At 57.9% G+C, this 12761-nt stretch overlaps 1 protein-coding gene across 1 annotated transcript in view; it reads left to right on the top strand.

Moving 5' to 3' along the window:
• The first annotated feature begins 1606 nt into the window (after positions 1–1606).
• The window catches only part of GNA12 (G protein subunit alpha 12), a 37006-nt gene continuing 25851 nt past the window's right edge, over positions 1607–12761 (top strand). The window contains exon 1 of the mRNA XM_084886192.1: positions 1607–2045. Coding sequence (XP_084742318.1) covers positions 1734–2045 — 312 coding nt within the window. The 5' untranslated portion in view covers positions 1607–1733. The remainder of the gene's footprint in view (positions 2046–12761) is intronic.

Here is a 12761-nt window from a genome sequence, read left to right as displayed (position 1 = left end):
GTCAGTCACGAACAGCCCACTCGTTTCCAAGCTACTGCCAATCCGACAACCGCCTTTCTCTGCCACGCCTCCTCCGGGAAGTCTTCCTCCTGCACCCAGCCTGGGGCAGAGTCCCTGTTCCGTTTGGCACTGCTGGACAGGAATCAATTTGTGCTCAAACTCCTAAAATTCTTAATAAGCCGCAGTTTACCTCTCAGCAGACCGAGTTTCCCCTGTCTAGCCAGTCACCTGGAGGTGAGGAGACTGGGTTTCTCGGGAGCTTGACTCACACTAAGACTCGGTCATCAGATGAGCCAACGTTTCGCAGAATCGAGCCTGGATCCGGGCACTGCGCTACGGGTTGTACAAGTTCACGTTCACAGCTTATAGCTTCAGGCCATGTGAGGGAGTTGCTATCTTCCCGGTGTAGCTCAGTTGGTTGAGTGTTAACCCATGAACCAAGAGGGGTCATGGTTCAATTCCCCGTCAGCGTACATGTGGGGGTTGCAGGCCTGGTCTCAGGTAGGGGGTGTGCAGAAGGCAGCCCATCAGTGATGTTTCTCTCATCATTGATGTTTCTGTTGCTCCCTTGCCCTTCCTCTCTCTCTAAAAAATCAATAAAGCCGAAACCAGTTTGGCTCAGTGGTTAGAGGGTCGGTCTGCTGACTGAAAGGTCCCAGGTTCGATTCCCATCAAGGGCATGTACCTTAGTTGTGGGCACATCCCCAGTGAGGGGTGTACAAGAGGCAGCTGGTCGATGTTTCTCACTCATCAATGTTTCTAGCTCTCTATCCTCCCTTCCTCTCTGCAAAAAATCAAATATATATATATATATATATATATATATATATATATATATATATATATATATATATATACACATATATATATATAATTAGAACATTAACTTTGGGGAAAAAAAACACAGATGGGGAAGAAGGAGGGACCGTTTAAGGGTTACTGGACTGGTAACTAGCACGTGGTCCAGTGCAGGTTCCAGCTCTGACCCAGCAGCGCCGGACCCGCTCTCATCGCTGCGCTGCAGAGGCTGGAGCTCGGTGACTGATGGTGCATTTGTCTGAAATGTGTGGCCCAGCCCCTCCGCCGTCCCTGGCAGAAACGTGGTTTAGGAACAGCCGTCTCTCCAGACGCAGGTCCAGCAGCAGGTGAGCCCCTCATCCGTCGGCACTCCCCAGCCTCCGGGCAGCCCGGAGCGCAGACTGCGGAGCTCCAGGTCGCCCAGGTCGGTCCCATCTGGGAGTCCAGGGCGACGTTCTGTACACCTGGCACTTCTGGTCCCGCCCCATTTCGCAAAACCCCCAATCCCAGGCACGTTCGCCGTGATTGACGTGATCCCGGAGCAATTACTATTGGTCATGGCGGACGGCCACTCCGCCTCCTCGGTGACCCCGCCTCCCTTTCATTCTGAAAGAAAGAACCTCAGCCCGGACGCCCAATGAGAAGCGCCGCCACCCCAAAGATCCCGCCTCTTTCGGCCCCGACCACGCCCCCCAAAGCCGGAGGGATGCCCGCCTTTCGGCGTGGCACGGGCCAATCGGAGGGCGCGTTCGTCCGTATGGGCGGCAGCCGGCCCAATCCCCGGGCCCCGGGCCGCGTCGCCCCGCCCCCTCCGCCGGGCCGAGCGGCGGCGAGAGCGGGCCTGCGGGCGGCGGCGGCGGACGGGCCTGAGGGAGCGGCCGGCTCCGCGCGGGGCTCGCCTCGCCTCGCCCAGCGGGTCCATGGCCTGAGCGGCCATGTCCGGCGTGGTGCGGACCCTCAGCCGCTGCCTGCTGCCGGCCGAGGCCGGCGGGGGCCGCGAGCGCAGGGCGGGCGGCGGCGGGGCCCGCGACGCGGAGCGCGAGGCGCGGCGGCGCAGCCGGGACATCGACGCGGGGCTGGCCCGCGAGCGGCGCGCCGTGCGGCGGCTCGTCAAGATCCTGCTGCTGGGCGCGGGCGAGAGCGGCAAGTCCACCTTCCTCAAGCAGATGCGCATCATCCACGGCCGCGAGTTCGACCAGAAGGCGCTGCTCGAGTTCCGCGACACCATCTTCGACAACATCCTCAAGGTGCGTGCGCCCCGCCCGCCCGCCGCCGCACACTGCACCCCGCTGGGCCCCGCTGTGCCTACCTGCGCCCCGGTGCGCCCAGGTGTGTCCCGGTGCGCCAGGTGTGCCCAGGAGCGCCCCGGTGTGTCCTGGTGTGCCCAGGTGTGCCCCGGTGTGTCCCGGTGCGCCAGGTGTGCCCAGATGTGTCCCGGTGTGTCCCTGTGCGCCCAGGTGTGCCAGGTGTGTCCGGTGTGCCCAGGTGTGCTCAGGAGCGCCCCGGTGTGTGCTGGTGTGCCCAGATGTGCCCCGGTGTGCCCAGGAGCGCTCCGGTGTGTCCTGGTGTGCCCAGATGTGTCCCGGTGTGCCCCGGTGTGTCCAGGTGCGGCTCCACAGACCGTGGCGCCCGGCTGGGACCACCGCCCGCCCCTGCCGGCCCCTGGGCTGCCCCCTGGCCTGGGCACAGCCCCCTCCTGCGGCCACGTGCCCCCCGATTCGGGGAGCTGGCCAAGGATGCACGCCCCCCCACCCCACCCCCGCGATGTCGGGGGGCCAGGTCCAGCCGGGAGCCGGCCTTCCTCTGCTGCGGTAACGTTTGTTTGTTTGTTTGTTTGTTTGTTTGGTGGGGACACAGCTGCGTCCCTGCGCGTCCGTTTTAATGCAGGCTCAGGTGCTGTGGGATCTCCAGTTCTTCCGCCTCAGGCCCCGATTCTATTCCTTACACTTACCTGAGGGGAAACACACACACACACACACACACACACACACACACACACCTGTGGGGTCCGCAGAGCGGTCTGGTGTCTCCCGAGCCGCGGCTGAAGGGCCCTGAAGCCCGGACCTGGAGGAGCCCGCTCAGGACCCCCGGGGTACGGCATTTCCCCTTTTCCAGTTTCTTATCCAGCCTGCCCGTCCCTCACCACCCTCCCCGGCCTGGCCTGGCGTGTGGGAACCAAATTACAGGGAGAGGGTGCCTGGGGCTGGGTTTGGAGGTGCCCCGGGGCGTGAATGTGAGCGAAGGGAGAGCCCCCTCCCGGCACATTTTCCCTCCGCTTCTGGCCTGGCTTCTGGGCTAGTGCCTCCTGGCCCGGGCCCGGGGCCGGGATCCTGGGACCCCGGCCCGCACACGCCCAGGCCCGCATCCGGAACCTCGCACCCGCATCCCCACGGTGCGTGCCTGCTGCTGGCATGTTTCCCTGTCGTAGGAACAGCCCTTTTCGGACCGGGAGGGGAAGGGACAAAGCCTCCCTTCCCTCTTCACCTCCTTCCGAAGCCTGTGTGAGTCAGCCGGCCCTCCCGGCTCCCCGGCTCCGCAGGCCGGGCGCCCGGGGCCATTCCCGGACCCTGCGTTTGAAGTTCCCCTCGCCTCCGTCCTCCGTCCTCCCTCCGGGGAGCAGCACACTTGGCTGCCTCGCTGGGCCCGGCCAGGCTTCCCTTCTGCCCTTCCGGCCTCCAAACCAGGCAGGGATTCGGCCACTGTCCCCTCGTCTCTGTCAACTCAGAGGCAGAGGAGATATTTTGCAAACAGACGCTGCCGTCTGGATGGGCGTTGAAATGTGTTTAGAAAACTCCGTGAGGCTTTTCCCGGTGCGTAGAAACATCAGCCTCACTGTCTGAGCAGCAGAAACGGCTGGGGAGCCAGCACCTCTCCCTCCCCCGTCTTTCCGGATTGTATGAAGCTCCTCTGCTGCCTGTGACTGTCTCAGTTACTCCTTAAGGTCGGCTCGCGTCCAAAAACCAGGTGACCCTCCCCCGCCCTGTGGGGACAGGTCCCTTTGGGAAGAGACTGGGGTGGCGTCATGGGGGGACAGTTGAGTGACGCTGTTCGGAATAGTGTCTCTGCCTCAGAACGGTCTCCAGCCACAGGCTGTTTGTCTTTAAAGCACTGACCGCGCCATGCTCACTGCCAGGCCCTCACTCAGGGCATGGACCGCCCGTAGCACTTCGGATGGCTTTGTCCCATCCAGGCAGGAGGATTTGGAGATGGGGGGAAATTCAAGGTCAGTTTCCTAATTAGTAGCTGGCATAGCTGGGAACCTGGGCTTGTTTTTGTTTTTTGTTTTTTTAACTTTTAGTTTTGAGATAATCACAGCGTCCTGTGCAGTTGTGAGGAATAACACAGAGACCCCGTGTCCCCTCCGCCGCGTCCGCCTCCGTGGCAGCGTCTTGCGAAACGCAGTGCAGTGTGCAGCCGGGAGGGCCAGTGCCGTGGGGAGAGGCACAGAACATTCCCTCACCTACAGGACGCCTCGTGGCCTGTCGGAGCCCCTCCCTGCCCTGGCACTGACCGCCCGCTCCGACTGTGTGCTCTGTTGCTTGAAGAATACTATCCACGTGACATCATGCAAAATGGCATCTTTTGGAATTGGCTTTTATCACTCAGCTTCACTCCCTGGGGCAGTGGCCGGCAAGCCACGGCTGGCGAGCCACATGTGGCTCTTTGGCCCCGTGAGTGTGGCTCTTCCACAGAATACCACAGCCTGGGCGAGTCTATTAAGAAGAAGTTAAGTTTAAAAATTATGGCTCTCAAAAGAAATGTCCATCGTTGCACTGTTGATATTTGGCTCTGTTGGCTAATGAGTTTGCCGACCACTGCCCTGGGGATTCACACAAGTTGTCTCATGTATCAATAATCAATCGTTCTGCTTTTTGATTGCTGAGCAGCAGCATGGCCCGGATTAGGCACGGTGCACCATTTCCTGTTGGGAACACCTGGGTCACCTCCCACCTCTGTGCCTGCTTCAGGGTGCACATCCGTTTCCCTGTGCCCGGGATAAAAGCGGTCAGTTGTACGGTAGCTCCATGTTCGGTTTTGTTTTTTAGTTTATAGTGATTTTCTTTTTATTTATTTATGTTTGTTAGTCCTCACCTGTGGATATTTTTCCATTGATTTTTAAGAGAAAAACTTTTTTTTTTTATTGATTTTAAAGAGGAAGGGAGAGGGAGAGAGAAACATTAATGATGAGAGAGTCATGGATGGGCTGCTCTCAGCACACTGTCCACTGGGGATCAAGCCCACAACCTGGGTGTGTACCCTGACTGGGAGCCTGACTGTGACTTCCTGGTTCCTAGGTCAGCGCTCAACCCCTGAGCCGTGCGGCCCGGCTGCCGGTTCAGTTTTGTGAGGACACTGTTTGCGAAGCGGCCGCACCATTGTATACTCAGCAGCCCTGCGGGAGCCAGCAGCTTCTCCGCACTGGCGGCAGCACTGGCCGTGTCGCTGCTTTAGCCCGGCGTGTGCAGGGGTGTGTGTGCCGCCGCGCTGCTGTCTGATCGCATGTCCCCGTGGGTAGCGGTGTTGAACCCCTTTCCGTGAGCTCGGTGCTACCCGGCACAGACACCGCATGTGGTTTGCACGTATTTCCTCCAGTCTGCGTAGGGTTATTTCTTATCCACTCGACTTTCTGGGAGCCAAGTTTTCATTTTAATGAGGTCCATTTCATCAGTTTTTCCCTTTGATGTCAAGTCTCAAAACACTTCGTCTAGCCACAGGTCCCAAAGATTTCCTATTTTTTTCTAAAGGTTTTATAGTTCTACATATTGCACTTAAGTCCCTGGTCCATTTTTTGAATTAATATTTGTATAAGGTGAAGAAGGTTTTTTTCCTTTCCTTTTCCTTTTATTTATTTATTAATTTAATTTTTTTTTTCTATGTATATTAAATTGTTCCAGCAGCATCTGTTGAAAAGACTGTCTTTCTTCCATTGCCTTGCGTTTTTGCACCTTAGTCAAAAGTCAGTGGGGTCGGCCCTGGCCTGGCAGCTCAGTTGGTTGGGAGAATTGTCCCGATAAGTCATGGTTGCTGGTTCAGTACCCAGGCCGGGCACATATAAGAATCAGCCAATGAAGGAATAAATGAGTGGAACAAAAAAATCAATGTTTCTTCACCCCTCCCTTCCTCCCCCTCTTCATCCCCCCCTCCCCCCCCTTCTCTCAAAAATCAATAACTTAATTTTTTTTAATCAGTATGGGTCTATTTCTGGGTTCTCTTTTCCACCCACTGCTCTATCTATCTCTCCTCTGCCAGCATCACACTGTGTTGATCACTGTAACCATATAGTAGGCCTTAATATAGATAAAAGCAATTCAAGATTTCTTAGTTATTCCCGGGACTCTGGCTTTCCTTATAAATTCTAGAATAAGTTTGTCTATGTCTATTTAAAAAAACAAAACAAAACAAAACACTTTGCTTGGATTTTAATAGCAATTGCATAAAAACTGCAGGTCAATTTGGAAAGACTAGGCATCTCTGTTGTGGTGAGTCTCACCGTCCATGAACATGGTATGTCTTCATTGAGAAGGTCATCTCTGATCAGCATTTTGTGATCGTCAGCCTATGGATCCTGCATGTGTTTCGTTACATTTGTACTAAAGTATTTCATCTCCTTTGGAGCCGTTTTAAAGAATACTCTGTGCTTTTCTTTTCCAATTCCAAATGCTCATCGTTAGTACAGCAATGGGACTGATGTTTGTGTCTCAGTCTTGTGTCCTGTGACCTTGGGGAGTATACTTATTGGTCCCAGGGCTTTTCTGTACATTCCTTGGGATTTTGTACATAAATCATCGTGTTATCCACAGACAGGGACAGCTCTATTTATTCTTGCCCCACAGGTATGCCTTCTATTTCTCTTTCTTGTCCGAATGTGAATGCAGCACTAGGACTTAGTGTTATGTTGAGCTGGAGTGGTGAGAGTAGCTTAGCTCTGTTCCTTTCCTGGGGTTGGTGCTGTGTCTTCTCTTTTCATTTCTGTCCATCTTCCTGGAGGTTTATCAGGTTTCTTGACACACACACACACCTCCCCTGAGGATCCAGCTTTTTATTTCATTGGTTCTTCTTTTATTTATTTATTTTTTTTATATTTTATTGATTTTTCACAGAGAGAAAGAGAGAGGGATAGAGAGTTAGAAACATTGATGAGAGAGAATCATCGATCAGCTGCTTCTTGCACACCCCCTACTGGGGATGTGCCCGCAACCAAGGTATATGCCCTTGACCGGAATTGAACCCGGGACCTTTCAGTCCGCAGGCCAATGCTCTATCCACTGAGCCAAACCGGTTTTGGCTCATTGGTTCTTCTTTATGTTTTTTTTTTTTCTTCCTATTTTCAATTGCATTTATTCCTACTCTTTATCATTTTCTTCCATCTACTTCCTTTGAGTTTATTTTGCTCCTTTTTTCCTAGTTTTTTGAGGTGGAGACTTGGCTTGCTTAGTTGAGACATTTCCTCTCTCCTGCTGTCAGCATCCTAAGTGCCATGACTCCTCCTCGGCACCGCTTTCGCCGCGCCCATGTGTTTGTACATGTGGTGTTTTCATTTTTTTATATATATTTTTTTATTGATTTTTTTACAGAGAGGAATAGAGAGTTAGAAATTCCGATGAGAGAAAAACATCCATCAGCTTCCTCCTGCACACCCCCTACTGGGGATTTGCCCGCAACCAAGGTACATGCCCTTGACCAGAATCGAACCCGGGACCTTTCAGTCCGCAGGCCAAACCGGTTTCGGCGGTGTTTTCATTTTTAGTGGATTCATGTGCTTGTTGATTTCCTTTTCGACGTCTTCTGTGACCCTCGGGTGCCTTAGAGGCGCGTCGTTGCTTCCGAGAGTTGGTGGGGCTTCCTGCCGCTTTTGTCACTAGTTCTCTGACTCCGTCATGGTCCGAGGACTCTGTGTGGCTTCGTTTCTTTTAAGTTTGTCGGGTCGGAATGTGGTCTGTGTTCTGTGCGCCTGTGTCTGGGAAAAAGCTTGTTACCTGGGGAAGCGCTCTCTGTCCGTGAGGTCCTGTTGGTGGGCTGGTGTTCCCCTGCGTCCTCGCCGATGGAGGGGTGGCAGCTGCTGGGTGTGCCGTGTCCACATCTCCGACTCTAACCGGGAACAACGCGGGGTGCCGGGTGCTGGCCCTCCACGCAGTCACTGCCTTTCTGCTGGCATGCACAGTCGATTCACACGTGTTTTGAGGTTACATGCATTATCTCCTGTATGCTAACAATGACGTGAGCTAGAGGAAAGCACGTGTGAAGAAAGCTACGGAAGAGAAGGCACGTTGCAGCACCTGTTGGAAAAAGTGCGTGTGGAATGGACCCGCAGAGTTCAAGGCCGTGTTGTTCAAGGTCACCCGTGAGGTGGGGATCTGCCATCTCTCCCTGTAGCTCCGACCTGTTTGCTCTGAGCAGTTTGAGCCTCTGTGAGTGGTGTGTAAACAGGATTATCTATGTCTTTGGGGGATGGATCCTTATGTCAATAGTGACGTTCCCCTTTTCTCCGGTGCTTTTCTTTGCTCTGACATCCGCTGTCTGAACACGGCCCCTGCTGCACTGAGTGCGGTGGGCGTATGTTTTCCTTCCGTGTGCTCGTCACCGGCCCACTGAGTCATATGAACTGCGTTTTATCGTCAGCCTGTTGTTACCTCGCGTCATCTTTATCTGCTCTGTTCATATCCGTCCGTTAGTCTGTCTGCTTAGACCATTTACACTTGAGGTAATGTACTTATTAATATGTTGGGGCATAAGTCTCATTTTATTGCTATTATTTTTTGATCCTCAGCTGATGATATTTTTCCCATTGATTTTTAGAGAGTAGAGGGGAGGGGGGAGTGAGAGACTCATCCACTGGGTGACCCCCACATGTGCCCCAACCAGGGCTTGGGATGGAGGGAGCCTGCAAGGTATGTGTCCCTGACAGGAATAGAACCCTTTATCCTTCAGTCAGCAGGCTGGTGCCCTAACCACCGAGCAAACCTGGCAAGGGCTCATTTTACTATTTTTTTTCCTCACCTTCTGTGGGTTATTTTTAATCCTCACCCAAGGATAATTTTTCCATTACTTTTTAGAGAGAGTAGAAGGGAGGGAGGGGGGAAAGAGAGGGAGGCACACTGACCAACCGCCCCAGCTGGGAATCGAACCCGAGACCCTTCGGTCTGAGAGTGACACGCCAACCACCGAGCAGCGGCCAGGGCCTCCCTGAGGGTTAGGTAAGGGTGCTTCTGTCTTTGACGACTGGCTGCGAGTGTGTCAGGCAGAGCTCTGTGTCGGCGTGTGGCTCTGGGCGAACCAGACGCACATCTCGCTGGTCCCCGCTGGAAGCTGTGTTCCGGCTTTAAGGGAAGTGGGGAAACTTCACCCCATCAGCCCCCCTGCCCTCCACACATCTCACACGCGAATGTCCGCGCGTTTTATTGTGCTTGGAGCATTGCCCCCGCTTTACTGCAGTCCTCTGCGGGATCAGCACCCCCGAGGGCAGGCTCGGCCTCGGCCCGCCGCCGGCTCCAGGGTCCCTTCCTGCGCTCCGCCTGGCGCCCTCCCTGTGGGAGCTTCCGCGGCCTTCTCTGCGTGGGAAGGCCGCAGTGCCCGCTCTCCTTCGCCCGACATCTGTGCCCGCCGAAGTCCTGCCCTCCCGTCCTCTGCTCGGGGGCGGCATTTGGGGGGGAGGGGGGGGAGGGAGCGTCCGGGAGGAAGCGGAAGTCTCCCTCCCGCCCGGCCCTTTGGTTCCAGGCCCTCCCTCCGGCCGGCGCAGGCCTGAGCGGGAGCCTGTGGCCCAGCGTCATCTCCTCCGGCCTGCCTGCCGCAGGCTCCGGAGTCCGCGAGTGCTCGGACTTCCTGTGAATACTGCCTGTCCCTCCTCCTGTTTCTGTAGCCTCAGAGGTGGATGTGCGCCGAGGCCTCCGCAGCCGGGCTCCTCCGCGGGCCCCTCCTCCCTGCGCTCCGGATGGAGCCTCGAACACTGAGGGTCACGGCCCCTGGAAGTGAATGAACCGGCGGCTGTGTGAGCTGGTTCGGGCCCTCGGTTAGCCTGGGAGCCAGCGTCACGCATGTGGTTTCCTGGGTGTCCCTTTCCCCACCCTGTATCCTCCCAGCCCCCTGTGCCCCGCCCCTGGGACCTGGCGAAGGACTAGAGCATTAAAATGAGTGGCCTCCTGTTGACCCTGGAACGAGGAATCAACTTGACAGACTTTGTTGGTCTGTACCCAAGGCCCTCTGCCAGGTGCTGGGGCTCCACGGTGGGCGCTGCCAGGCCCTGCCCCGGGCACGCTGACAGCTGAGGAGACAGGTGCCCGGTGCCCGGTGCCCGGTCGGGTGTGTGCCAGGTCAGGGCGCTGCAGCGGCGCACGGAGGGCATCTGGAAGGGCCTGCGGGGAGGGTGCCCACGCTGCCTTCGAAGTCCATGGGCTCGGCAGGTGGAGGGGACACAGTGCCCGAGCCGGCCCGTCTCTGCCCAGCATCCGTGTGGTCAGGCCGGGGATTCTGATCAGAGAAGGTTCTAGACGAGACCGAGTGGAGGACTGGATGGAACTTTCTAGTACACGGGGTGACGATGCTTGTAGCTGCAGACCGTGGTCTCAGTGCTTGCACTGAGGGACGCAGTGGGACCAGCGGAGGCGGCGCTGGGCTGGTGGGTGAGGTCTCTCCTCCCGGGATGGTGCTGGGCGTGCTCTCTCTGGCGGCGGCGAGGGGAAGCTCGCTGCTGTTCTGGGTTAAGCTCCGTGGCCGGCCCAGCCCCTGCCCGGTTCCACAGTATCCCCGCCTCCAGGCCGCAGCCCCTGCCCAGTTCTGGAGCATCCCCGCCTCCAGGCCGCAGCCCCTGCCCAGTTCTGGAGCATCCCCGCCTCCAGGCCGCAGCCCCTGCCCAGTTCTGGAGCATCCCCGCCTCCAGGCCGCAGGGGATGTGGGCCGGGAGCGCCGTGTGCCATGGGGTCCGGGAGAGCATCAGGATGGGTTGCCTGTTAGCAAGTCGCATTTCGGTGGGCAGGTCCACTGGGCACGCGGCTGGTCTCTGTCATGCACACCCACCCTTGCCATCGGTTAAAGCCCAGAGAGCCCCGCTGGCTGTTTGGTCTCCAGCTTTCGGGGTGACATGTTGATTGTTTCACCAAATCCGTCTTGGGGGGCAGGTTGCCCTCCCGCCGTCTGGCTAGCGCTGTGTGGAGGCTGGGAGCCCGTTCCTGCAGTGACGCAGCCGAGTGTCGACATGGCTCTTCCCGGTCTGGGTGGGACAGGACGTGCACAGGGTTTTCGGGAGGTAATTACAGGGCGGCCTCCAGCCCGGGAGGCCCGTGTTGTGCAACCACCTGCGCTGGGCCTGCGCCACCTGGAGGCAGTGCGGCCAGGACAGGCTGAGTCTGTTCTCTGCAGGTAAACAGCCCCGGGGCATCTGCGTCCTGGCCGGTGGGCGGGGCGGGGCTTCCCGCCCTGCCTGCCCAGGAGGGAGCCGAGCCCTGGGGTCGCTGGCTGCTGTGCGCCTGGCTTCTGGGCAGGGAGACGCTTGGGGCTCACACGGGCTCGATGCTCACACAGGCCCAGGCGCTCGGGCCCGGGGAGGGTGGAACCTTTACCTGCCCAGGCCGTTGGATGGTTGTAATGTCCAGGGCCATACAGAACTATCAGCCTGAGAATGAGGCGGCTGTCTGGTCAGGCGCTCAGTTACCTCGCCCCTGATGCCGTGGCGGGCCAGGCAACGATGTGGAGGCCTTAGGTGGCCGTGGGCCGCACGCCCACCCTGGTCCTGGGATGGAAAGCTTCTCTAGAGAGGCCACGCCCATCGCCCGTGGACTGAGTCACTCAGAACTCATGCTGGGAGTGCAGCGCACGGGGACAGGACGGGGACAGTGTGGCTGTGCGAGTATCGCAGGTGGATAGAGGGCAGCGGGTGCCCCGGGCCGAGAACATTCCGGGCCCGGGGACAGCCCCTGTCTCTGAGCTGGCATCTGTGTCACCATCTAGCCTGAACCAGGGCACCAGCATGGTCAGCCACCCTGTGCCATCCACTGGGCAGCCAGACTGACCTCCCTGGTGAGGGCCAGGTCTCAGGCCACCGGTCCACTAGACAGCTGAGCGGACACTAAGCCAGGGGACCCGGAGACTCAGAGGGCCTGTGTCCTCAGGGCTAGCGCTGTGGGCGAAGGGCGGAGGCCACGGAGCCCGGGCACAGGGGTGGGACAGGGTCACCGGGCGGGAGCTCAGGACTGTCCTGGGCCCCGGTGACTCAGGCTGCTGGGAACCCATGACGAGCAGTCCTGCTCAGTGCTGGTCAGCGTGAGGGCAGGCGTGGGCCGAGCACTTTGGGGTGCAAATTGAATTCATTTTCACGGTCGTGTTCCTCTTTGTAGACAAGATGCGGTGTTCCACGCAAGACACCTGACATTTCCCGACGGGAGAGGGAGGAATACCTCAGTCCTCTCCCTGCTGGCTTCCTGTGGGTGAGGGAGAGGCGTGGCCGTGCAAGCTTGCAGCACTGCGCTGGGCTCTTAGTGGATTTTACTTTAGAGAGAGGGAAGGAGGGAGAGCGGGGCATTGGTGTGCGAGCGGAGCATCGGCCAGCGGCCTCCTGACCCCAACACCGGGGACCGAACCTGCAGCCCCGCATGCGCCCTGACCGGGGATCGAACCTGCACCTGTTAGTGCTCGGGACGACACCCAACCAGCCGAGCCCCCGGGCATGCCGAGCAGGGCTGCCCGCTGGCACTCAGTGTCGCACCGGCATTGTGGCACACGTGCGTGGCCGGACTGTGTAGGCATCGGGTGGTCTCGAGGAGGCGAGGCCCATCACGGCCGTGGCACGTGCTGCTGCCCTCGCCCCGGGGAAGGGCCTGTCTTCCTGGGGCGATGGCCGGTCAGGCGAGCAGGTGTACCTGTGGGAGTGGAGGGGGTGGGGAGCTCCCGAGAGGCCAGTGGAGTGAGAGACAGACGCCATTTACCTCTTACGGCGCTCACGGACTGGCCGCAGCGTGCGGAGGCGGTGCAAG

This window comes from Pipistrellus hanaki, assembly GCF_964339955.1.
Source record: "Pipistrellus hanaki genome assembly, chromosome: 5".
NCBI classification, from domain to species: domain Eukaryota; kingdom Metazoa; phylum Chordata; class Mammalia; order Chiroptera; family Vespertilionidae; genus Pipistrellus; species Pipistrellus hanaki.
This window is presented reverse-complemented; position numbering and strand designations above follow the sequence as displayed.